The sequence below is a fragment of the Melanostigma gelatinosum genome (assembly GCF_949748355.1).
Source record: "Melanostigma gelatinosum genome assembly, chromosome: 4".
NCBI lineage: Eukaryota > Metazoa > Chordata > Actinopteri > Perciformes > Zoarcidae > Melanostigma > Melanostigma gelatinosum.
Genome location: NC_136637.1, coordinates 6,278,028 through 6,300,691, shown reverse-complemented (window position 1 = coordinate 6,300,691; position 22,664 = coordinate 6,278,028). Strand labels below are relative to the sequence as shown.

General features: G+C 44.3%; 1 protein-coding gene across 1 annotated transcript in view; it reads left to right on the top strand.

Annotated features, from left to right (window-relative positions):
• kif1aa (kinesin family member 1Aa) overlaps positions 1 to 21,704 on the top strand; it is a 36,343-nt gene extending 14,639 nt beyond the window's left edge. The window contains exons 14-48 of the mRNA XM_079267648.1: positions 1,206 to 1,339; positions 2,058 to 2,137; positions 2,711 to 2,786; positions 3,374 to 3,453; positions 3,576 to 3,682; positions 3,790 to 3,870; positions 4,177 to 4,357; positions 4,590 to 4,662; positions 4,930 to 5,020; positions 5,117 to 5,265; positions 5,363 to 5,541; positions 5,791 to 5,928; positions 10,065 to 10,183; positions 10,299 to 10,384; positions 10,477 to 10,618; positions 11,389 to 11,548; positions 11,654 to 11,744; positions 11,832 to 11,950; positions 12,041 to 12,096; positions 13,397 to 13,505; positions 13,687 to 13,753; positions 13,841 to 13,925; positions 14,022 to 14,127; positions 15,954 to 15,980; positions 18,260 to 18,374; positions 18,490 to 18,623; positions 18,713 to 18,774; positions 18,861 to 19,006; positions 19,822 to 20,010; positions 20,196 to 20,267; positions 20,359 to 20,480; positions 20,739 to 20,882; positions 20,975 to 21,167; positions 21,261 to 21,379; positions 21,464 to 21,704. Of these exons, the coding sequence (XP_079123774.1) occupies positions 1,206 to 1,339; positions 2,058 to 2,137; positions 2,711 to 2,786; positions 3,374 to 3,453; positions 3,576 to 3,682; positions 3,790 to 3,870; positions 4,177 to 4,357; positions 4,590 to 4,662; positions 4,930 to 5,020; positions 5,117 to 5,265; positions 5,363 to 5,541; positions 5,791 to 5,928; positions 10,065 to 10,183; positions 10,299 to 10,384; positions 10,477 to 10,618; positions 11,389 to 11,548; positions 11,654 to 11,744; positions 11,832 to 11,950; positions 12,041 to 12,096; positions 13,397 to 13,505; positions 13,687 to 13,753; positions 13,841 to 13,925; positions 14,022 to 14,127; positions 15,954 to 15,980; positions 18,260 to 18,374; positions 18,490 to 18,623; positions 18,713 to 18,774; positions 18,861 to 19,006; positions 19,822 to 20,010; positions 20,196 to 20,267; positions 20,359 to 20,480; positions 20,739 to 20,882; positions 20,975 to 21,167; positions 21,261 to 21,379; positions 21,464 to 21,506 (3,875 nt within the window). The 3' untranslated portion in view covers positions 21,507 to 21,704. The remainder of the gene's footprint in view (positions 1 to 1,205; positions 1,340 to 2,057; positions 2,138 to 2,710; positions 2,787 to 3,373; positions 3,454 to 3,575; positions 3,683 to 3,789; positions 3,871 to 4,176; positions 4,358 to 4,589; positions 4,663 to 4,929; positions 5,021 to 5,116; positions 5,266 to 5,362; positions 5,542 to 5,790; positions 5,929 to 10,064; positions 10,184 to 10,298; positions 10,385 to 10,476; positions 10,619 to 11,388; positions 11,549 to 11,653; positions 11,745 to 11,831; positions 11,951 to 12,040; positions 12,097 to 13,396; positions 13,506 to 13,686; positions 13,754 to 13,840; positions 13,926 to 14,021; positions 14,128 to 15,953; positions 15,981 to 18,259; positions 18,375 to 18,489; positions 18,624 to 18,712; positions 18,775 to 18,860; positions 19,007 to 19,821; positions 20,011 to 20,195; positions 20,268 to 20,358; positions 20,481 to 20,738; positions 20,883 to 20,974; positions 21,168 to 21,260; positions 21,380 to 21,463) is intronic.
• The last annotated feature ends 960 nt before the right edge of the window (positions 21,705 to 22,664 follow it).

Below are 22,664 nucleotides of genomic sequence, written 5' to 3'. Positions count from 1 at the left end.
AACAAAGCAGAGCCTCACAATATGATTATAGATCATAATGAGTTATGTTTCCTCCCTATCTACGATTTCCCTCATGTAGAAACTGCAGCCTCCCCTTCCCATGGTAGGGGGGCTCTATCGCCCCCTGTTGGCAGCCATATGTGATGAGTCAGCCTTCAGCCACAGAGAGTGTCATCACTTCCATAATATTGCAACTTTAAGGAAGTCGTATCATTTTATGAGTCTTTCTATAACACATGACTTCATTAACTGCACTGCGAGGGCAATATTATGAAATCCATCTTGGCGGCCGACAGCCTGTCCAGATGGATGTGTGTGATAGACTTATTGCTCTGTGGTTGCTATAGCAGCAGCTGCAGAGTTGATATTATTTTATTTCGTCGACTCTATCACAGGCCTTCAAAATCCCAGGATAAAACACTGAAAATGTGATTTAGGAACTACAGAAATGGATTTCTGCTTTCAGTCCTTTGTTTGACGTTTCTAACGTTAGAGAAGCGCACTGAGCATCAGATGCATCTTGCTGCTTTTAGGTAAGAATCCTAATTGAGAGTTCAAGCTTCCCAATTTTCTCTGCAGAAAAAACATGAACCTATTACAAATGAGTCATTAAGTTTCTGCACAAATGAGCTTATGATATATTTAATTGTCCATACATGATGACTCATTTAGTTTTCGTTGATTGGGAATGAGCAATAGCACCTCTATCTCATACTCGGGTTTATTTCTGAAATGGCGGACGAACGATATAAATATATGGCAACTTAAAAAACAGGTTTTCTTGTTTGTGAATGTTCCTGCATATGACGCACTGCTTGAAGTTTTTGTATCATAGCTGCATTTTCTTTGGTCATGGCTGGATGGCCTCCCTGTTGCATCCTTTAAGTTGCTCTTTTCTGCGCGTGGCTTTCTGCTGCTGCTGCCCTCGCTTGTATACTCGAAGATAACATTTCTCTCTGTGAATTAGATTTGTTTCAAGCCACATATCTTCTTTCTTTTTCTATTCTCCCTTCTCTTCTCTTCCTTATCTGTTTGCATTTCTCCATTTCTTTATTCCCCCGTTATCGATTACCCCGACCCCACTTCCCGTACACCCCCCCCCCCCCTCCCCCCCGCGCCCCCCCTACCCCCGACAGACCTTTCCGATCACAAGAACAATAACAATAAAGGCCAAGCTGTGAATCAAAGAGATGATTTCTCCACAGTGACGAATGCCATGACGGGGATGAGTCCCTCTCCGTCTCTCTCAGTCTTGTCCAGCCGCGCCGGATCCATCGCCAGTCTTCATGACCGCATCATGTTCAGCCCGGGCAGCGAAGAGGCCATCGAGAGGCTGAAGGTGAGCGCTGGTGGAAATGCTGTTCTGTCCATCTGTAGACCCACACTCTGCATTGACACAGTGTAAATGTACTGCGTGTACATACTGGATATTCCCAAAGCTCCATATTGTTCATCATCGTATGCAGATAAGTCTTCAGTGTGCTCTCTAAGCATTTTACTCATAACCTCGTCCAAGTGTAAGGCTGGCAATATTCTATATTATTGCTATTGCTGGCAGATCTCATGAGTGGACCAAAACTAACAATGCATTAAGCTGTTTATCAGTAAGGTCTGTTTGGCCCATTAATTCCTACTTAAATGATAAATCTTTGAGTATTTAGAGGGATGACGGGAGAAATATAAAAAACAGTCGCACACTGCAGTTTTCAAAGTTACTCAAACAGGAGTAAATTGTGATTTTGTTGAGGACTATTTTCAGTCATGGATCTGGTGCTAGATTGAGTATTTATGCCCGGCAGAACCATGCATTGCTCAAAAGTTAACTACAGTGCCCACGTTCATCTTAACCAGTGGCTCATTGATGTGTTTTTAATAGTTTTTGGACAACAATGGAGCTTTGAGGCACAGAGGAAGAAGACATATCGGCCTTTGAATATAGCACACAATAATTGTCAGTGCGTCAATTAATTGTTTGGTCTTTTCATGGGATTTGTTGGCAAAACGAAAATATAAAACACTAGACGTGTATTAATCACCCCTGTCTTTTCAAATGTTAGGAAACCGAGAAAATCATTGCTGAACTCAATGAGACTTGGGAAGAGAAACTTCGCCGAACGGAAGCCATTAGAATGGAAAGGTGAGATATACCAAAATGTATATTATATATATATATATATATATATATATATATATATAATGTACATATATATATATATATATATATATATAATGTACATTTTTATTTACTTTATTTTATAAGTAAAAATCCTTCTTGGGATTCAGTTTTTCTCTTCGAAAAGACAAATAAATTGTGAAAAAAGACAACAATTCATGCACACGGACACAACAAGCTTATAACAGAAAACTGTTTAAAAAGACAAGTTAATATAGAGTATAATATGTTTTATAACATCGTCAATAATCCTGTTTTTCTTGTCGATAAAATGTGTTCCTCTTAAAATGACTCTGTAACTTATGAAGAAGAGCAGCTTTATAGCATGTATAGTGTTTCCTCTTGACCTGAGGTTGTTGCTACTTATTGAGTATTCAGCAAATCAGAAACGATGCGGTCGTTTGTGCAGTATGCACTTGTACAGAAAAATGAGCTTTGCATTTGACCAGCATGTAAACTGTATTGTTGTGTGAGGCATCTTGAAATACGACAAATCCTGCAGCCGCTTGGTTCACTGAGTCTTGCATTCGTCCACAGAGAGGCCTTGCTGGCAGAAATGGGTGTAGCAATGCGAGAAGATGGCGGGACGGTCGGCGTGTTCTCTCCCAAGAAGGTAAGGAGACATGAGGCGTCTGCAAAACTCTCCTCTGTGATCTAACACTTACCATTTATATTATTCACTGAAATGCTTGTTTATTTACCCCAAAGCCCTCCGATAGCCCTAGAAAGCCCCAGCCTGTGTTTATCGACACAGTCGGGCTGTTTTCCCCCAACGAGGTTTGTAGCTGTGAAGTGTTTAAAGCTGCCTCCCTCTCTTGAGTGCTCTGAAGCCTCACTTCAACACTTTTTCATTCAAGTCTTATCTGAAATCTTCTGCATAAGTCACTTCAAACACTCCCTCGCAATGCCGAAGGCAGCAATGGCTGTAAACATGGCAGGATGGGGGGTGGGGTGTGTGTGTGTGTGTGTGGGGGGGGGGGGGGGGGGGGGGGGGGGGGGGGGTAGTGTTTTGTTTTCCTGCAGCCCTAAAACATCAGACTTTCAGACTGAGACTCATGCGGTGAAGCTGTGGGGAGTGAATTTGACTGCATGTCTTTAACTATACCTGATTTATTTTTTCAGCTCTCTGGTGTGCAGTGTATGCATATGTTATATTGTAAATAACATATGGTTAGTAAATGATTCCTTTTTCTGCGTTAGACACCTCATCTGGTGAATCTCAACGAGGACCCTCTGATGTCCGAGTGCCTGCTCTACTACATTAAAGACGGCATCACCAGGTTAGATGTTGTCAGACATTTAACAATCTTTACTCAAGTGCTTCTTGCATTTTCAGTTGTCATATTGAATCAGGAATGGATTAACTTGCTCTGACATCATATGGTCACTTGTTCTTTTTTAGGGTAGGTCGTGTAGACGCCAGCAGTCGTCAGGATATAGTCCTCAGCGGCCACTTCATCAAGGATGAGCACTGCACCTTCACCAGTTCTACTGGCCCTACGAGAGAAAGTGAGCGACCTTTATCTTGCTCCGTGTGCTTTTAGTCGTGTACGTCACAGTTTGATATTGACAGACAGGAAGTGAAGCCTCATATTGCCCTCTCTGTTCGTAATTAGTAGTTGTCCTGGAGCCGTGTGAAGGAGCTGAGACTTACGTCAACGGAAAGAGAGTGACAGAGCCCACTGTCCTCATATCAGGTCAGTAAGCTCTCTGTGACTTTAAGATGAGATAAGATAATCCTTTATTAGTCCCGCAGTGGGGAAGTTTACAGGATCACAGCAGCAAAGTGGACAGTGCAAACAAGGTACATGGTAAAAAACAAAAAAACAAGAGCAGCAAGCAAGTATTATAAATAAGTAATAAACAGTAAAGAATATCAACCAAGTAAAAAGAACAAAAATCCACAACAACTAAAACTCACCTCTCATGCATGGGCACCTATTAGAAACACGTGTGTGGTATGCTCTCCGTGTGTGCCATTTTGACTTCTAATTCACGTAAAGGAAATCGCATCATCCTGGGGAAGAGCCACGTGTTCCGGTTCAACCACCCTGTGCAGGCCAGGGCCGAGAGGGAGAGGACGCCGTGTGCAGAAACCCCTGCTGAGCCTGTGGACTGGGCCTTCGCCCAGAGGGAGCTGCTGGACAAACAGGGCATTGACATGAAACAGGAAATGGAGCAGAGGTACTTTGGGGGGAAACAGTGAGCCTTTTATTTATTCATTCATACCTGAATTTGTGAAGAAAGCCTGTGTAGGTAGCAGATAGAGTCTCACCAGCGTATTGTAGACGGGAACAGATACGGACGACTACAGGTGACACTGAAACCTTGCAGCACAGAGCACAGTAAATGGCATTCTGCTCCAGCAACATCAGAGCAGTGTTTCCTTTGAAACAAACGCCTTTTTTGTCTTCAGATTGCAGGAGTTGGAGGACCAGTATCGCAAAGAAAGAGAGGAAGCCAACATCATTCTGGAGCAGCAAAGACTGGTACAGTGATGAGCAGCTTTGTGTGCACTATCTAAAGGTGTTTATTTAAGTAGTCGAGGTTAGAAAAAGGTAAACATTATAAAACAAAACTTCCTACAATGAAAACAAGCCTCAAGGTATTTTTTCCATGTTATACATACAACAACATTAGTATTGTTCAATGACTTTTTGTTTCAACAGTTATGCCAATATACCGAACAGTTTACTCACTGACTTCTGTTCCTAAATGTCTTCTTTGACATGGGTCTTCATTACTTAATTGTCTAGGATTATGAGAGCAAGCTGGAGGCTCTTCAGAAGCAAGTGGACAGTTACTACCCAGAAACCCTTGATGAAGACGACGAGCCAGAGGAGGAAGGTAGTGCAAAGGACTGGACACGTGCACATATCTATGTTGGTAGTAAGCAAATCCTCACCAAAAGATTGTGTTTTGTCCTTTTATTTTGTCCCACAGTGCAATGGACAGAGAGGGAAACGGAGCTGGCTGTGTGGAGCTTTCGTAAGTGGCGGTGCTACCAGTTTACCTCTCTCCGTGACCTGTTATGGGGCAATGCCATCTTCCTTAAGGAGGCCAATGCCATCAGCGTGGAGCTCAAGAAGAAGGTGCAACATGTTATCATTTCAACTTACAGTAGATCCACGGATGGATGTTATAACACGTCTCTCTGAACTCACCAATGCTTGTGCTGTGCCCCTGCAGGTCCAGTTCCAGTTTGTGCTGCTCACAGACACACTCTACTCCCCGCTTCCTCCAGACCTGTTGCCCCCAGAGGCTACCAAGGACAGAGAGAAGCGACACTTCCCACGCACCATTGTGGCAGTGGAGGTGCAGGATCAGAAAAATGGAGCCACCCACTATTGGACATTGGAAAAACTAAGGTTACATGAACTTTACATGAATGTTTTTAAAAGTCTGATTCAAAAATACTGCGGATATACTGTCATCGTAAAATATGATAATGTAAAGAAAACAGTAAAAACAACATTTAAAAAAAATAATTGAACAAAAATATTGATTCAGTAATCAGTAATATCACAGTATTCACTGGAACATTTCTCATTCACTCCATGCCGGGCCTCGTCTTAGCTCAGTGACTTAATGTGGCGACTGTTTGCCGCTTCTTGCAGGCAGAGGCTGGAGCTGATGAGAGAGATGTACGATCGCGCTGCTGATGTGCCCAACAATACCGCTGAAGACGGTGAAAATGTGATGACCGGAGGGGACCCCTTTTATGACCGCTTCCCTTGGTTCCGTCTGGTTGGCAGGTAAATGCTGCGAAACATTGGCCCTATGCAGCATGTGGACAGGGCAGGAAGGCGTTCATGCTGAACTCGTATAAAAGGTCCCAGTGTTAGACATTCCATTCGGGACAATGGGAGGCTGTTAACTACCGCATATTGTGCATATTGGCCAACTGATGGACCATAATGACTGAGATACCAGCCCGAAGCAGTCTGCAGCCCACTTCATTGCAGAGTCTCTGTCATGACATGCTGATGTCTGCTGTTCCCAGTCTGTGCACCCCTGTCATGAAATCTCTCCATTACAGCTGATATTGAAAATTGATTCATAACAAACCTATGCCATATCTTCTCATTACGGAAAAGTCTTAACTCGGTACTGTCAACTTTTAACTTCTCCAGATTCTATGTGCTTTGTAAATGAATGAAGTCCTGAACACGGAGAGATTTGACAGCCAATTGAAATGATCAGTAAATGCTAGTTCATGCCAGGCTCGTCTTTTTTTTAATGGGAAAAATCATCTGTGGAACATTTCAGATCGACATTTCTTCAGTCCTCCCACTCAAAGCCTGCTGATTCTTTCTCTCCCACTTTGACACACAGCCTCTCTCTCTCTCTCTCTCTCTCTCTCTCTCGTAAACAGGTCCCACACAGTGTCACATGGCCCTGTTACATAATATTCAGCATCTAGCCTTTAATGTCATTTAGCTCCTGCAAGACAAGCAAAAATGATTGGGCGGTCAGCTCATTTGGATTTTTACAGAAGCCCTGAGAGGAGAGTGAGAAAGTCTTTCCAAGTCTGATCGAAATTGTTCTCTCTCCTGTGTTTATGACTTAAAACATGTGAAATTGAGTTTTCCAGCTTAATCTTTCTAAGTTCCTTCAAAAATGAATTTTCATCTGTGAAACGGAGGGAAAAAGTTTTGCCAGATGCAAAAACATTTCTCAGGATCATTTTGTGTTTTGTTGTTGTAATACTCATCTTGGCCACAAAAGGCTAAAGTGCACCACTACCCCATGTTTGTTTTATAGGACTAAAAGCATTAATCTTTTCTTCCAGGTGAGTTTTAATTTCAACATGCACTCTAAAGACCAGGCACATATTTTGTGTGTCAGCAAGTTCTGTAAATTAAAACCAAAAGTTGATGGCGGTCAGCACGCCCCCAGTTTGGTGAAGCAGTCAAGCGTACCAGCGCAGCAGAGTGCTGCCGGGGACGGGGGCAGCAGCAAAACATATTTTAGAAGTGTATGCTACAATTAGAATATTTCTACAGCTTTACCTTGCCATCAGACAGCAGGGAACTGAAGCCTCTACTCTCTCTTCAATGCCACAAGACTCCTTTGACAAAAACGATTTACCTCACAGAACACGGGAGTCCCTCGATAGGTCAGCTGTTTTGTGTCATTTGATTACTTTGAATCGTCCCGTGTTCTGTGAGGTAAAATTCCTGTTTGGGTCAAAGGAGTGTCGTGGCCTTGAAGAGGGCATAGATGGATACAACGGCTTCAGTAAACTTCAGAAAGGGCTGTCTGAGGGTAAAATGAAGCGGTGAAATTATACAGCATACACTTAAACTGATGCACTTTATTTTTTAAGTGTCTAAAATAAGTTTTGCTGCTGCCCTCGTCCACAGCAGTACACCGCTTTGCCCCTGCGCTGGTAGTCCCGTCTGCTTCTACAAACTCCGTACCTCATACAACCCTACCTCAAAAACATCTGGACTATCCCTTTAAAGGGAGGCAGCTTTTCTCCTGTGGTCCAGTCCATCTATGGTGCTCTACTGCCCCTCTTGTTTGAACAAGTGTGTGCTTTCTATCCAACTGTTCTAACCTAGTTCCCATGTCTCTGGCTACACCAGAAACCCCATTTTCAAGACGTGCATGAGCGAGCGCATGAGTGACCCCACCCCATCCCCGACCCTCTCCACCTCTGAAATTACTGAGCTGGCTGACCCGCAGCGAGAGGGTCGAGGGGAGGAGGAGGAGGAGTTGAAGGAGTTGGAGGACCTGGACGATGATATCTTTTTGGACGACCCGTGCTCGGAGCTCGGGGGAGAGGATGATGATGATGATGATGATGTGGATGATGATGAGGGAGAGCTCTGCCGAGGCTCCGGCGAAGGCCAGGATCCCTTTTACGACCGCTCACCATTATTCAGTGTAGTGGGAAGGTTGGTGAGGTTTCGGGAGCATGCTGGTTGGAGGAAACTAGCTCTTTCACACTGAGACGCAGGGTCCGTTTGCCTCGGTAGACATCAGCACAGATGACATGACAATATTTAAAAACGCAGTTCACAGCACAGAAACATTGTTCCCTCACCAAGTCCTCAAAGTCCTGTGTGCATGACTACATGAAATTTACATTTCATGTTCTGTCCAGTTGGGATGAGTAACCTATAGCTGTAATATCAACATGGAGCATTTTAGTTGGATAGCATCAGTGGAGATTTGAAAACCGACGTGGGAATTTAATTAATTTCATTTCAATTTCGTTTCTATTCCCTGTCTTAGTTGTCATTGTGTCTCATGTTTGAGACACAAATGTTGTTAAATGTCAGACTACACAGATTTTTTCTTTTCATGAACATGATACCGAGTAGACATTTCTGGGCTTTATCCTTTAGCTCTCTATCTTTAATCTCATCAAATTTGACTGCTGCTTTGTTTTTGTTTTTGTTTTGGCTAACTGTTTCTTCACACTAACGCAGGCTAAAGGCTTCTCCAACATTTTACAATTCTACCTCTAAAACAAGTCAGCCCGGGGCGGGTCAGTTCATACCACTTGTTTTCATGGAAATTCAAGCAAAGTTGACGGCTGCTTGAGGTGTGTGTCTCACTTACGTGTGGCTAAAAGCAAACTGGTGGCTTTTACAGAGGACCATTCACTAGCCAGAGCACTGACATGTCTCATGGAGTACTATTCAGGTCTGATTTGCATAACACGGGAACCCACGGCGAAATGTTCTCACCATGCTGTGCCAACCTGAAAAGCATGAAAGAGTCTGGAAATGATTCATGTGAAATGGCAAAGTGGTGTTCAAGGAAGACTCAAAATCTCAAGATGAAAGAGCTGGTTTCTACTGCAGCTGTCTCTTTTAGGCATGCCAGAGCACAAGTCTTTTCATTTTGACCTTTTTTGTCAATTGTTTTACTTGAATACATCTGATGATGAACTAGTGCCCCTCTTTTGCACAAATTAGCACTTGGTCCCAGGAGGTGCACTTTGATTTCTGATGTCATTCGTTGTTTTTTTGTTTTGTTTTTGGTGTAGCATTCAGTGCATCAAGCTGTTGGCACTTTCTATTCAAGCTGAGCCATGTTCCGTATGATGATTTCTGTTCCATTTGCTTTTGGTTCCTTTGAGTCGAGACGTTGAAAACATTTTTGTTCACCCGTTTTGTCCTGAGCATGCCTTCTTTGCACCGCACCAATCTTGTCATAAGCCACTCCCTTTTTAGACACTCGTCACCCCTTAATGTCTACCCCTATTGGCTGGAGGGAAATGTGGTCCTTGACTGCAAGAAACCAAGGTATAGGAACATTTCTAGTGCAGCTGTTCCCACTTTCATACTCTCAAAAGTAAGTCTCTGTCACTACCCAAGTATTTTCAAAGACAAAGTGCCTCTGGTGCTCATTTTGGCTCTGTACATTTGATATGTAGTGTAGCGTTTCATATTGAGCCACTTACAAGATGCACTTGTTAGTGCAGTAGCATGTAATCATTAAGCAATGCAAAGAAAAACCCACATTATTCCAGAAATGGAATCCATTGCTCATTAGGAAACCATCTGCTGTCCAGCTGAGTAGTGAGCTGGTTATTTTGCAATCATTTAAAGAATTCAAAGTTGACCCTTACACACATGCTCCTTAGCCTCACCAAGCTTTCATCAGTACAATGCAAAAGTTCAGCAATACTGCATGTGACCCATACTTGTCCTGACAATCTCATTATTTCTAGATGGTGAGGAAAGAAAAGCCCCCGCAAAGCGATAGTAAAGGGCAGCCATGGCCGTCGCAAGAGCAGTCCCAGCTTCTGTTTGGTTGCTTTGCAGCTCTGTGTTCTGTTGTCCAGTCCAGTGAGATTGTATCAAGTGTGAGCCGTCTCCTTCGATCGGTTGTTTCTAATCTGTTATCATCTCTCTCTCTGCTTCCTGTTCAGGGCTTTTGTTTATCTGAGTAACCTGCTGTACCCGGTTCCTCTCGTCCACCGCGTGGCCATCGTCAGCGAGAGGGGTGAAGTGAAGGGCTTCCTCCGTGTGGCGGTGCAGGCCATATCAGGTAAGGCTCGCACCCTCAGCCTCGCCGATGAAGGGGGCGAGGGCGGGATGGAAAGGGCAGGCTGTGTGTGACTTCTTGAGGGAGTGAAGTGAAGGTGCTTTGTGTTTTCCTCCAGCTGATGAGGAAGCTCCCGACTACGGCTCAGGAGTGAGGCAGTCGGGCACTGCCAAAATCTCCTTTGAGGATCAGCAATATGAAAAGGTAGAGAAAATCACTCCCAAGTAGACCATGCAGCATTCACCTGTGTATATACCAACCTGCCAACCGGTCTGCCTTACGACTTTCTTTTGCAGTTCCAGTCCGAGACCTGCTCCGTAGGACTGTCCCGCACAGGGGTTTCACAGGAGGAGCTCCGCATCGTGGAGGGAGAGGGGCAGAACGCAGAACCTGGACCCTCAGCTGATGAGGTCAACAACAACACATGTGCGGGTAATCGTATTTTATGAGTGACTGGATGCATGTTTTGTGTGTTTGGGTATGTGTGTGTGTGTGCGTAGTAGTAGGTAAGGCCAAAATCTTCCATGGCGATATAGATTTCATATCACTATGGAGCATGTTTTCTAGTAATTCAATAGATAAAGTCTAAATAGAATAACCACATGGTTTGGTATACTCTTGTGTGAATTACATACTTGATAAATGTACCGAGTATTTTCTCCTTTAATTATGAACTTTGAGTTAGTACGTGTTTGTTATTGACACTAAATTGTGTACATGATTTCATCAGTCCTGCTCTCTGTCCTGCTGTCCGCCCGTCAAGTGCAGCTTGATCCGGGATGAGCGATGGAGCCAGGTCTCTGTGAAGATGTGGTCTCGACAGTCACCGACCTCCCGCTGCTTTCATCCATCTTATCTTGTTTTTTTTATCAGACATCCAGCAGTAGGCTGGGTCTTGGAGTAGCCTCACGTCCTAGCTGGGTTTGCTTAGCTTCCATCCCGGCTCTCCCTCCTCTCCTCCCTGGGGCAGTTTGGTGGCGTTTGGATTAGGCCGAGCGTGTAGTGGCCCACTCGGCCCAGAAGTGGGCCACTACACTAGACTCACGCTAAACTGATTCTTTCTGCGTAAGACTCACAATGGAATCCTAGAAAAACCTCATCCAGTCCACGGCACAGGAAAACAACCGTGCACAGCCTGAGTGGGCCGGCTCCCTAGAATGCCAGCTTCTACCTGTGTCTGATTTCTGTATTTCCTTATTTCCTCACAGCTGGTGCAGATGAGCTGGAGAGTCCGCTGAAGAGTCAGGACGGCCCGCTTGACGCAGCTCTGGAGCACCTGAGGATCGGTAGCGTCTTTACCTTCAGGGTGACCGTCCTGCAAGCCTCCAGCATCTCTGCAGAATATGCCGACATCTTTTGCCAGTTCAAGTAAAAATGTTTTCATTGCTCACTCCCCCCCACCATGATTGTCAATATTTATCCTGTTCATTTTACAGTTTCACATGTAAATTATGCAACTTTACTTGATTTCAGTTTCATCCACCGCCACGATGAGGCCTTCTCCACCGAACCCCTAAAGAACACCGGCCGCGGCCCCCCTCTGGGCTTCTACCACGTGCAGAACGTAAGAAGCACCAGCCAGTCGGTACAATGATGAGCTGTGAGGTTGGAATAGGTGAAGTGCTTTAACGTCACTGCGTTGTTTTTATAGATTGCTGTTGAGGTGACTAAATCCTTCGTTGACTACATCACGACTCAGCCAATTGTGTTTGAGGTGTTTGGACACTACCAGAAACAGCCTTTTCTTCCACTCTGTAAAGACGTCATCAGGTACCAGTCATGAAGTCTACCGGTAGACAGATCAAATGTATACAGTTGTGCTTTCATAAAATGACAGACGATTATTATTTCCACTACCAGTCCACTACGTCCCTGCAGAAGACAGTTCCCACGAGTGATGCCTCTGTCCAAACCAGGTAAATAACCTCTTGGCAGAGTGGCTTGAATTCCACCATTTATTCATGTTGTATTGTCTTCGTACTGGTCTGCCTGCAAGTCATGTCATCGTAGCTTCATGTTGTTGGGTATGAGCAGTTGACTCCGACACCTCGCCGGACCGGGAGAAATCGCTGGACCTGATCCGATACCTGGTCCCAGATGTGTTCAATGGGGTGCTGGTGGACTCGTTGTCAGACACCGCTCTGTCTGCCGCTGGCTTGGCTGCTTCCTTCTTACTGGAAGGAAACGAGCGAGCTCAGCTGACAGCCCCGCCCATCTCTATCTGTTCAGTTATTAAAGCTCAGAAGCCGGGTTGGTTAATTGATGTCGGATCCGAGTGAATCCTGTGACTGACAGCCTTTTTATATCAAGTGTTACTCTTCGTGTGACTTCAAAAAGTAATGAATGAGTTAATGAATTGAGTCATATTTCCGAGTACACAACGTGTTACTTTTATGTAGAGGTGGAAGCTGCTGTGACAACAAGCATCAACTCTGCTCAAACGTAACACTAAAGTCCTTCCGTCTGTTGGGTTGATGTTCTGTAAATGACTGTGGAGTGGGAGATAGTGTCCCAAAAAAGAACGAATCGTTAGCAAGTTTTAAGGTCTTTTAAAAATGCAACTATTTGATATAAAAAGTTAGTTTTCTTGTGTCAGGATTCAGTTGGATTGGCTCTCTGGTGTCCTGTGTGTTTACTGTGAAACCTGCGTGTTGGATTCTCCTTTCAGTCCTCCCTCTTGTTGAACTGGATCACAGTGCCTTTCTGCTGCAGTAGTCGGCCATGCATAATACTCTCTAAGATGGGAATGTTAAATATGCATTTATTACATAGATAAGACTATTTGTATTGATCTGTAGTGGAACAATTGGAGGAATGCAGTTCACCAACAGTGAGACTAGAGTTAATAATGTCCACAAAACAATGATGATCAACAATGTTAAAGGAGAGGAATGTTCAAGGAGTTTGTGCATATGCTTTTCCTCAAGCCAGAGCTGGTAAAGGCTCATGAATACATCAATAAAATCTGAAATAACACAACAAACGTCAGTGGTACTCTCTGTGAAGAGAGGACGGCAGGAGTTGCCTGTAAATCGGCCGGAGGAAAGGAGCTTCTTCTGCAGGATGCAGCGGTTCCTCTCTTTCCCTGCATCACTGATGTCCTTTCTTCTTCCTGCTCTCTTCCCCGCGTAGGTGTAGAGCAGCTCCCTGCTGTTATCCACAAGTCTGCTCTCAACCTGTCTTACACTCTTCTTATCTCCTTTGTTTCAAACACAGTACCTGCCACTAAGCTGACGGCTATGACCCGCCCGCAGGCAGGACCCTGTCACTGCAAATATGATCTCATGGTGTTCTTTGAGATCTGCGAGCTGGAGGCCACTGGAGAGTGAGTATACTGAGTCACCCCTCGCCAAACATGATTTGGAATGATTTGGGAGAGCTTCCCTTGAATAATTATTGTTATGGAATAGTTATAACGATGTTAAAAAACGTTGCAAATGTCTCCAGCACCGTTAGTCAGTGGCACATGAAATCAGCGAGGCTTGTTCTCACCTCTGTCTCCTCAGCTACATCCCTGCAGTGGTGGACCACAGAGGAGGATTGCCTTGTCATGGCACATTCCTACTGCACCAGGTATGTCCATCATCGCTCTGTGAGCAGATATGATGTTTGGATTATTAGAACCACGCCTATTTTTCGGTCTTCTCTTGACAACCACAGGGCCTCCAGAGGAGAGTCACTGTCACCATTGTACACGAGTCAGGAGGTGACATGGAGTGGAAGGATATCCGGGAGCTTGTTGTGGGTGAGTTTGGTTATCAACCGGTCTTGCCCTGAAAACCAATCGGAGATATTGCCTCGTGCGTGAGCTGCTCTAACTGGGGCACTTGTGTCTTCCTAGGTCGTCTCCGCAACACCCCTCAAGCTGATGAGACCATCATTGACCCAAACATTCTCTCCCTCAACATCCTGTCTGCTGGTTACGTCAGACCCATGAGGGATGACCGGTACGTACTGGTGGAGACATGTGATGGAAAGATCTTTGCAAACACTGGGCCAGCACTTTGTTTATAGGTTTTATTCGATTTTCAATATATATCGTCGACGGGAATTCAATATTAGTGGCCACACGTATGTATTTGTTTATTACAAGGTTGTGACAGCTTGGCTGAATTTGGAAACAGTTCTATGCCTCAACAAGAGTGTTATCTGAGAACCTCACTTTATTGCTGTTGTGGCAGCTGCATAGCACACAGTAGTGAAACTGCTGTACTGTGTCCATAAAAAGCATGGCAGAAGAGGCACAACCTGAATGTTCACGCAAACCACAGCTACTTCTTTTGTGATCTTTTATTATTGTGTCTGCATGAGAATAGTTTCCTCTCTCTCTAGCTGCAGGAGGCCACACATTAAAACAGAGTGACCATGAGCAAAGTGAATCGGAAAGGTGTTTTTGAAATCGGCCACATTTGAGTCATGAATTCACTGGTCCACGCTGGCTGTGCGGCCCTCCTTGGTGCTTATCTGTGCTTTTGGTTCGTTTGATTGTCATCATTGTGCCTACACGTTGCATCTCACCTTGTTTTACCACCTCACCTCTAACCCGTCTCATCTCTCAGCCACAAATAGATCCACTAACCCCAACGCTGAAGCTGCTTGTAGACTCCAAAGAGCCACACCTTTGAACCAAGCACCCTCGATTGACTGTATGAAAAAGGTCTAATACAGTAGCACACCAAAAATGACATTAAAATGCATGTCTTTCTAACTCCAGCAGCATGTATCACTGCGTAGTGTAAAATCACTAATACACACCAAGTATCTGTATTTGTACTCAATGTGATGCCAATCCATCACGACTTTATTGAATCATGATTAACTCTTCAGACTGAAGATAACAACGGAAAAACAATCTCTGTTAATCATGCACTGACAGATGTAATGTCTAATTAAAAAAACTAACTTGTGACTGTGACATCTTATAGGAAAAAATGTAGATAGGTTTCCTCAAAAAAATGGGCTTTGGTCCGAAGTACTTAAATAGTGGTAAAGTAATGTTGATGCCAGTAGGGGGCAGTACGTTTCTTTATATTTTTAAAATGTAAGCCTTGTAATGAGAACCTGTGTCATATGTTATGTAGGTAGCATGTTTATTTGCATATATTTAGCTCAGTAATTATTAAATATTCCTGTTAACTCTTCACTGGTTTTCATTTAACATCCATTGACCATCAACATCACCACTGTATGGTGGCACATAAAGTGGCAGCATGTGTGAATAAGGTATATTGACAATGATTCGAGTGGACAAATATCAGTTTACTTTTTCTATTAATGTCTTTCATACAAAATGATTATATTATCCAAGTTCGACTCGTGGAAAATTTTAAGTATTTTCGCCATTCAACACACGCTCTTGGTGCCCCTCTGTTTTCGGCTCATTGCTTAATCCCTCTGCTTTCCCAACAAAAAGCCAAACAATACCAGCAACCGCCATCACCCAGACCTGGGTTCACTGAGTTTTAATCTAACGCAGCCACGCGCTCCACGCAGCACTGTCCAGCGGCCCTGCTCGACCGGCCTTTCTCTGACTGCGGTGCTGACCCCTTTGGGTTTTCAGCCCTCAGCGTTTGTCCTGTTACGGCCTCAGCAGCCAAGAATTGGGCTTAAGGGCTCAGCACCAGGTCAGGTTGTGGTCAAGTGTGGTCTCTGCTCAGTCGTGCAGAGACTAACATCAAGGTATATATATATATATATATATATATGTGGATGCTAACATTTTTCTCCCTCCAGTCCACTAACAGAATGTTGTTGTTTTTTTTTGCTTTTGCAGACAGTTTCTTGATTCGGACATGCCTAGGTATATTATTTTGCCTCTCTTCTCATGCTCTTAAGTTAAACAGACGCCTGATCTTTCTAACGTCCTGTACGCCCTGTCATTCCCACTCAGCCTCCAGTGGTTTCTTTACCCTCTCTCCTACTCTGCCATCGCTGTCAGCAATTTATCCGTGCCTCTTTGTTTTCATCCCTTCATGAGACGTGAGGGATGTGGCTCTGCATGTCCCTGGTTGTCTTGCTGCGCTGGCTGTGTGTGTGTGTGTGTGTGTGTGTTTGAGCTGTTTTCAGGCTGTGGTTTACGATGGAACAGGGTCTGCTTTGCTCGCTTTACGTCACGTGGACTGTCCTTGGCGGTGTCTCTGCCGGAGGTGTAGGAGGTGTCGTGGGGCCAGTATCACACTCTCTGATTCCTGATTTGTTTACAGCTGTTGATTTCTCCATAGATTCAATTTAAAAAGTCCCATCTGACATGATTGTGCCCCCTTTAGTGGCTGTGCTGAAGAAATTCCATTTGGGTGAGAGGTATTAGTACTTGCCAGTAGAGGGTGTAAGTGATCCAGTATTACAGCACAGTTCATTTGAACTAACAAAGGCAAAGAGATGCATCCTGTCCTGAGCAACAACATTCAGAAAATGCTGCTTATTTGCTACTTGCTTCACTCTGTTTGTTGTTTTCATGTTGCAGTGAAGCAATATTTTGACTCCATGGATATGCTTTTCTTTGTCATCTCTAATCCCAACAGAGAGCGAGTGTTTCCCATCACAGCTACAGATTATTAACAGGAACACCAGTCATCCGTGCTGTAATATGGATCACATCATTTACAGTACCCACTCTGGCACACTGTTAAAATGCAGCCGTTAAAATGTAATCCACTGAACCATTACCTCACCAGTAGCACTTTGCTCAGAGTTGCTGCAATGTTGTGAATATTTCTGAATCTGGTACCTCAGCAGGACTCTGCCAGACACCAGAAACAAACGGCCCCTCACATGTCAGGCCAGCAGCATGACTTCAATCCTTGCTCCCGCATTTTTAGGAGGTAGTAAAAACGCAGCGAAGCACATGTTGGTGTAGTGCAAAGAGGAAATTGCTCCCTTGTAGTGTAAGCGAACACTTTTCTACTACTGGGAAAGAAGTGCTCGCGTGAGTGTGTGAGTTAACGCACTTGCTAATTACTTCAAAACAAGCCATCTCTACACTGAATCGCCTTTCTTCACACAGAACAGCAGAGAGTTCTCCTTACCACAGAGTCAGCTCAGTTCAGTGCTGTTTGCTTTCTTCCTGGTGACACATTGTTCACTTTCCCACAAGGGTCACCTCAGTCCAAAGCCAGCGGGCACAACATCTGAACCTCATGAAGAGTCCATTCAGCCCCTTTTTTTACGGCTTACAGAAACATTAGTTTCCTTTTACAATTCATGGTCAGATTATCTTTTTTTTTAAAGTCAAGGCCGTACTGGGATTCGGGCCAGAGGAATAACTGCTTTCAGTGTGTGATTATTTCCCCTCGGGGGGAGATGGGGAAAAATGCTGTACGTTAACGTATGGAGTAAATCAGAGGCGTAACAGAAAGCAGCATTGTTTTTTTTGCTTGGGGAACGGCCACACACTGTTATTTGAGCTTTTCTACGGTTCCAAGGGATGGCTCAACGGTCTCTCTTGGGTGAGCTGTACCATCCACGGCAGTGTTTTACATTATGAGATAACAGTGTGGAAAAAAGAGACAAACACCGTGACAGCAGCCACGCAAGCCAACACAACCACAACACACTTCCTGTCTCTCACTTTCTGCTCTTTTGCTGATTTCTTCTTTCTCACAGCATTTCCTTGGGAGTTGACCATAGGTATTTCACTGCCCTGTCCCTTTCATCTGGCTGTCTATCATCACCCCCCCTCCCTTTTTCTGTACTAAGAGTCATCTCAGCTCGCTTTGCTTTTCTGTAGTGTTTGTACAAAGCAGAGCATTATCCCATTCCGCCTGTTGCATGCAAAAAGATTTCATTGATATTTTCTGTTGTACTGAGATTTAAGCAATACTGTTTGCATACTATACAAAGCTAATAGTAAATGGATCGTTTTTTAAACATAATACTATGTTGTCTGTGTCACAAATCAGATCTTAGTCCACTTTCCGTATGTGAAGTGTTTTTGATTATTGAGATATAATGTTTACATCTCTGTTGTTAGGTTGACAGGCTTCAGCATGGGTTCAGCTTTGACTGCTGATTTGTAGTTCAGGACTTAATTGTTGAATGCCGATTCATTTTCTTGGCTTCGTGTCACTCGGGCAACCTCAGGACTTTCTACCGCTTCGAGGCTGCCTGGGATAGCTCCATGCACAACTCGCTTCTGCTGAACCGAGTCACTCCGTACGGGGAGAAGATCTACATGACCCTCTCCGCCTACTTGGAGGTACAGCACAGTGCCTTGTGTTCACGAGAGAAATGGCTCTCACAGCATCAGAAATGATGTGTGAATTACTGTAGAGGATCAATGTCAGAAATACCTCCTCTCACATTCCTTTTAGATGGAGAACTGCACCCAGCCCGCAATCATAACCAAAGATATCTGCATGGTGTTTTACTCTCGCGACACAAAGCTCTCGGCCTCGCGCTCTATCCGAAACCTTTTTGGTACTGGAAGCCTAAGAGTGCCAGATGGGTGAGTTCAAAACTTCAGACTTTGGCAAATATTGTGCACTTCCTGTGTTCTCTATGTTGGTAAAGAGCTTTGTCTTTTTCTTCTTCTAGAAACCGTGTAACTGGAGTTTATGAGGTCAGCCTGTGTAACCTGGCAGATGCAGGAAGCCCAGGTGAGAGTCGGGACAAAGTTGCCATTTTGCATTAAGCTTGCCTCTGCAACATTTCTAACCCTGCACCTGACCACTACCCACTCCAGGTATGCAGAGGAGACGCAGGCGAGTGCTGGACAGCTCGGTGGCCTACGTCCGTGGGGAGGAGAACCTGGCCGGGTGGAGGCCCCGTAGTGACAGCCTCATTCTGGACCATCAATGGGAGCTGGAGAAACTCAGCCTCCTCCAAGACGTGAGGGCATAAGTTACATTTATCTTATAGCACAAGCTACTTGTGTTAACCTAGCAGCCTACCTGTGGTTATGATGCTGTTACCAGCCTTCACCATAAATGTGTCTCAGTGTACCGTCATGAAAGCCTTTGCTTCTTCAAGGTTTTAAGTAAATAGATATGAAATGAATTCATAGAGAGAAACCCTAATATACATCTGATGTGAATATAAACTGACATCATTTAAAAGAACAACATGTAAAGTTTCACATAAGATGTTTCTTAAAGCTCAGCTGGGAATATAATCGGTTTCTTGAACTCAACTTTGAGTAAGAAGCCAGGGAACAGGGAATCAGAGACATCCATTCTATGATCTTAAAAACTAGTATGTAAAGTAGCCAAATTGGGAAGTTGCCCTGTAGTTTCACATACACATAAAACTGGATATCATTGGCGTAGGGTTGATAAGAGACGCAGCCAAGCTGATGGATAAGGTCGACTGTAAAGGGAAAACAAGGTAAGACCCAGGATAGATCCCTGAGGAACTCCGTAGTGTCAGCAATGCATACGTGATGAGAAGTTCATGTTATGATGAGAAGAAAAGGATGAAAACCATTCAAGAGCTATACAGTACCAGATATCCCACCCCAGTTCCTCAAACTATACAATAAAATATGATTTATGGTATTGAAAGCAGCTGTGCCTCTGATGGAAACCAGACTGGAATTTGTCGATTTGAACAGTTTTCCTGTGCAATTTCCAAAAGTTGCTTCCAGACAACTTTCTTTAAGTTTAACAAGAGACATTGTCAATGATTTTGATTTATTTTTCTCTCAGGTGGAGAAGACCAAACACTACCTTCTCCTGAGGGAGAAACTGGAGTCTACCATGCTTATGGGCCAGGAGTCCCTGCAGTCCTGCATCACTGAGGAGCTGAGCGAGTCTCCTCAGCCCCCCGAGGGCGACCAGGAGGTCAGCTCCAGCTCTGAAATCACCACTGAGAGGCAGAGGGAGCTCGCTGCCAAGGTCAGCCATCGCCACTCAGCGAATACTGACTTTCATGTTTGACTGAAGCGCAGTCTTAATTGTTTGTCCTGATCTGTCAAGTCTGTGCTGAATACGATGCCCTTTTATGATATTACAGATGTGAATTGACTCAGCTTGTATCTGACCGTAGAAGACATTTTAAGCTCCCTGTCCTTATTTCACAGTGTTTGCGTCTGCTCACTCACTCCTTCAACCGAGAATACAGCCATGTGTGCGTCAGCGCCAGTGAGAGCAAGGTAGTGCTCAAACACTCAATCTGATTAATGCCTGTTGATTGGTTCCTCACAGTTGAGCGAGCATTCATTTGTGTGTTTGTGTGTGTTGCAGATCTCAGAGATGTCCGTCACAATGCTGAGAGACTCCGCTTCAATCTCTGCTCTCAACACAATCACACCCTCCTCAACATGCCCGTCGCTGGTTGAGGGTTGCTATGGGGATGCTGAACTCAGGTCAGTGCTAAGACACACTTGTATGATTATTTTTGCTGAGTCATCCTTTGTAGCCGTTGTAGCTTCTGTTGCATGTGGCGGTCTGGATTAGCTGCATTTTGAGTATTGCCGACTGCGTGTCCCTTCCTTTGAATATAGTGTGCTGTAGTGAGGTAACATGATGCTCTAATGAGGGTTATGTCACTCATCACTTTGGTCGCATAAAGTGTAGGCAGCTGCTTTGTTGCTAGGGCTCATAGACCTGTTTCTGTGCGGCAGACCCCCGATGCCTCGCTCTCGCGCCGTCAGCCCGAGTCCTGACACACAGCAGGACGCGGAGGCCAAGAAGTCCGTCAACGGAGCCTCTGAAGCCAAACCACGGATCCGCAGATTTTTCCCTGACATCCAGGAGATCAGAGTCAGGTGAGTCTGCCACAGTGACTCCATCACTTGGTGCTGTGGAGACATCTTTCTTGGTTTCACATGCGGTAACATTTGATCTCTTATTGCTGCAGCCCCATTGTGTCGAAGAAGGGCTACTTGCATTTCTTGGAGCCCCACACCAACGGATGGGTGAAGCGCTATGTCGTCGTGCGGCGGCCGTACGTCTACATCTACAACGCGGAGAGAGACTCTGTGGAGCGGGCTATCCTCAACCTCTCCTCTGCCCAGGTGGAATACAGCGAGGACCAGCAGGCAATGCTGAAGGTTGGTGATCAACCAGACTCCCTCTTTCTGATCTGTTATTGGTGAAAACATCACGTGTGGTATATTAAGCTTTTTTCTTGGCTCTTTCACCAGACCCCGTACACATTTGCTGTGTGTACAGAACACCGCGGAATATTGCTACAAGCCACTAATGACAAGGAGATGCATGACTGGCTGTATGCGTTTAATCCCCTCCTTGCTGGAACTATCAGGTAAAAAATATATGTCAACAGGAAAAAGTAAACGCACACAAAATGCATCTTTGATACAAATACATTTTCTTCTCTGCCTCTCAGGTCGAAGCTGTCGAGAAGACGAGCCGGACCGATGAGGATGTAAACAAGACTCACATTCCATGAGGGAAGGATGAACTTGAGATGTACATAGATCCTTGTCCTTATTCCTCCCTTTGTGCTGAGCCCCCCCCACAGTCACCAACAACCATCTCTCCCCTGTACGTTCACAGTTTATCACTAGTGTCCTCAGCACCTAAAGCGCCCATTTCGTGTCAGGCCTTTGCTGCGTCGTGAGTCTCGTAGTCAGAAGAACCTCTCCAAAAAGCTGTCACTGTACTGTACTGGAGTTTATTCATAGCTGTACGATCGAGGACAAATGGCGGAAGTAGCAACAGTTTCTTATCTCAGAACACATACGTATGGTAATGTACTGTAGTTGTTGTCAGTGACACATCAAGCCTTATACATTTACTCCTTAAAAACAATGCAGTGACATTTATTTTTACCTAAAGCTGCCACGTCAGTGAGGATCACATTGCTCCATTTGCATCAGTAGATAGAAAAAAAACATGCAGATTGCTCTCAACTCTACAGCTATATATATATATATATATATATATATATATATATATATATATATATATATATATATATACACAGTATATACAGTGTGTAAACTGGTTTGCATACAACGTACAGCTAGAAAGTACACGCTAAAAGAAAAAAAAAAAAGACAGTTGAGTGTAACTCTGGAGAATAACTCTCTTTTTTTTTCTGGTACTTGAATCTTTAAACTTCTTAGAAACTTTAGCACACAGCCTGGTAAGGGAATGGCATATCATCGTAGTTCTTGTGGCATTTTGATCAATCCATGTCGTTTTAGCTACTCGTAGGAGCACCAAGGGCATCTGCATTCACACAATAAGTAATCACATGTCGTCACCATTAATCCTCCCACGTTGATCTCATTCTCTACCTGAATTCTATTTGTTTTAAAATGTGATATATTTAGATATTTAACAGCTTTACTATTTATTTCTGCATGTATTTATTTACAAAGACATTTATATTTCTAAAGTAGTAGTACCGTGCAATTTCTGCACACCGCACTTTTTAATATGAGTTCCTGAAATGTTATGAATAATACAACCTTGCCCCCCCCCCCCCCCATGCAGTTAATGCTTTTAAAACCGTTTATAATTGGCCCCTTTCTTTGTGCTGAAGATTACTTGAATGACACTATCCCCCTAAGGATAGTCAC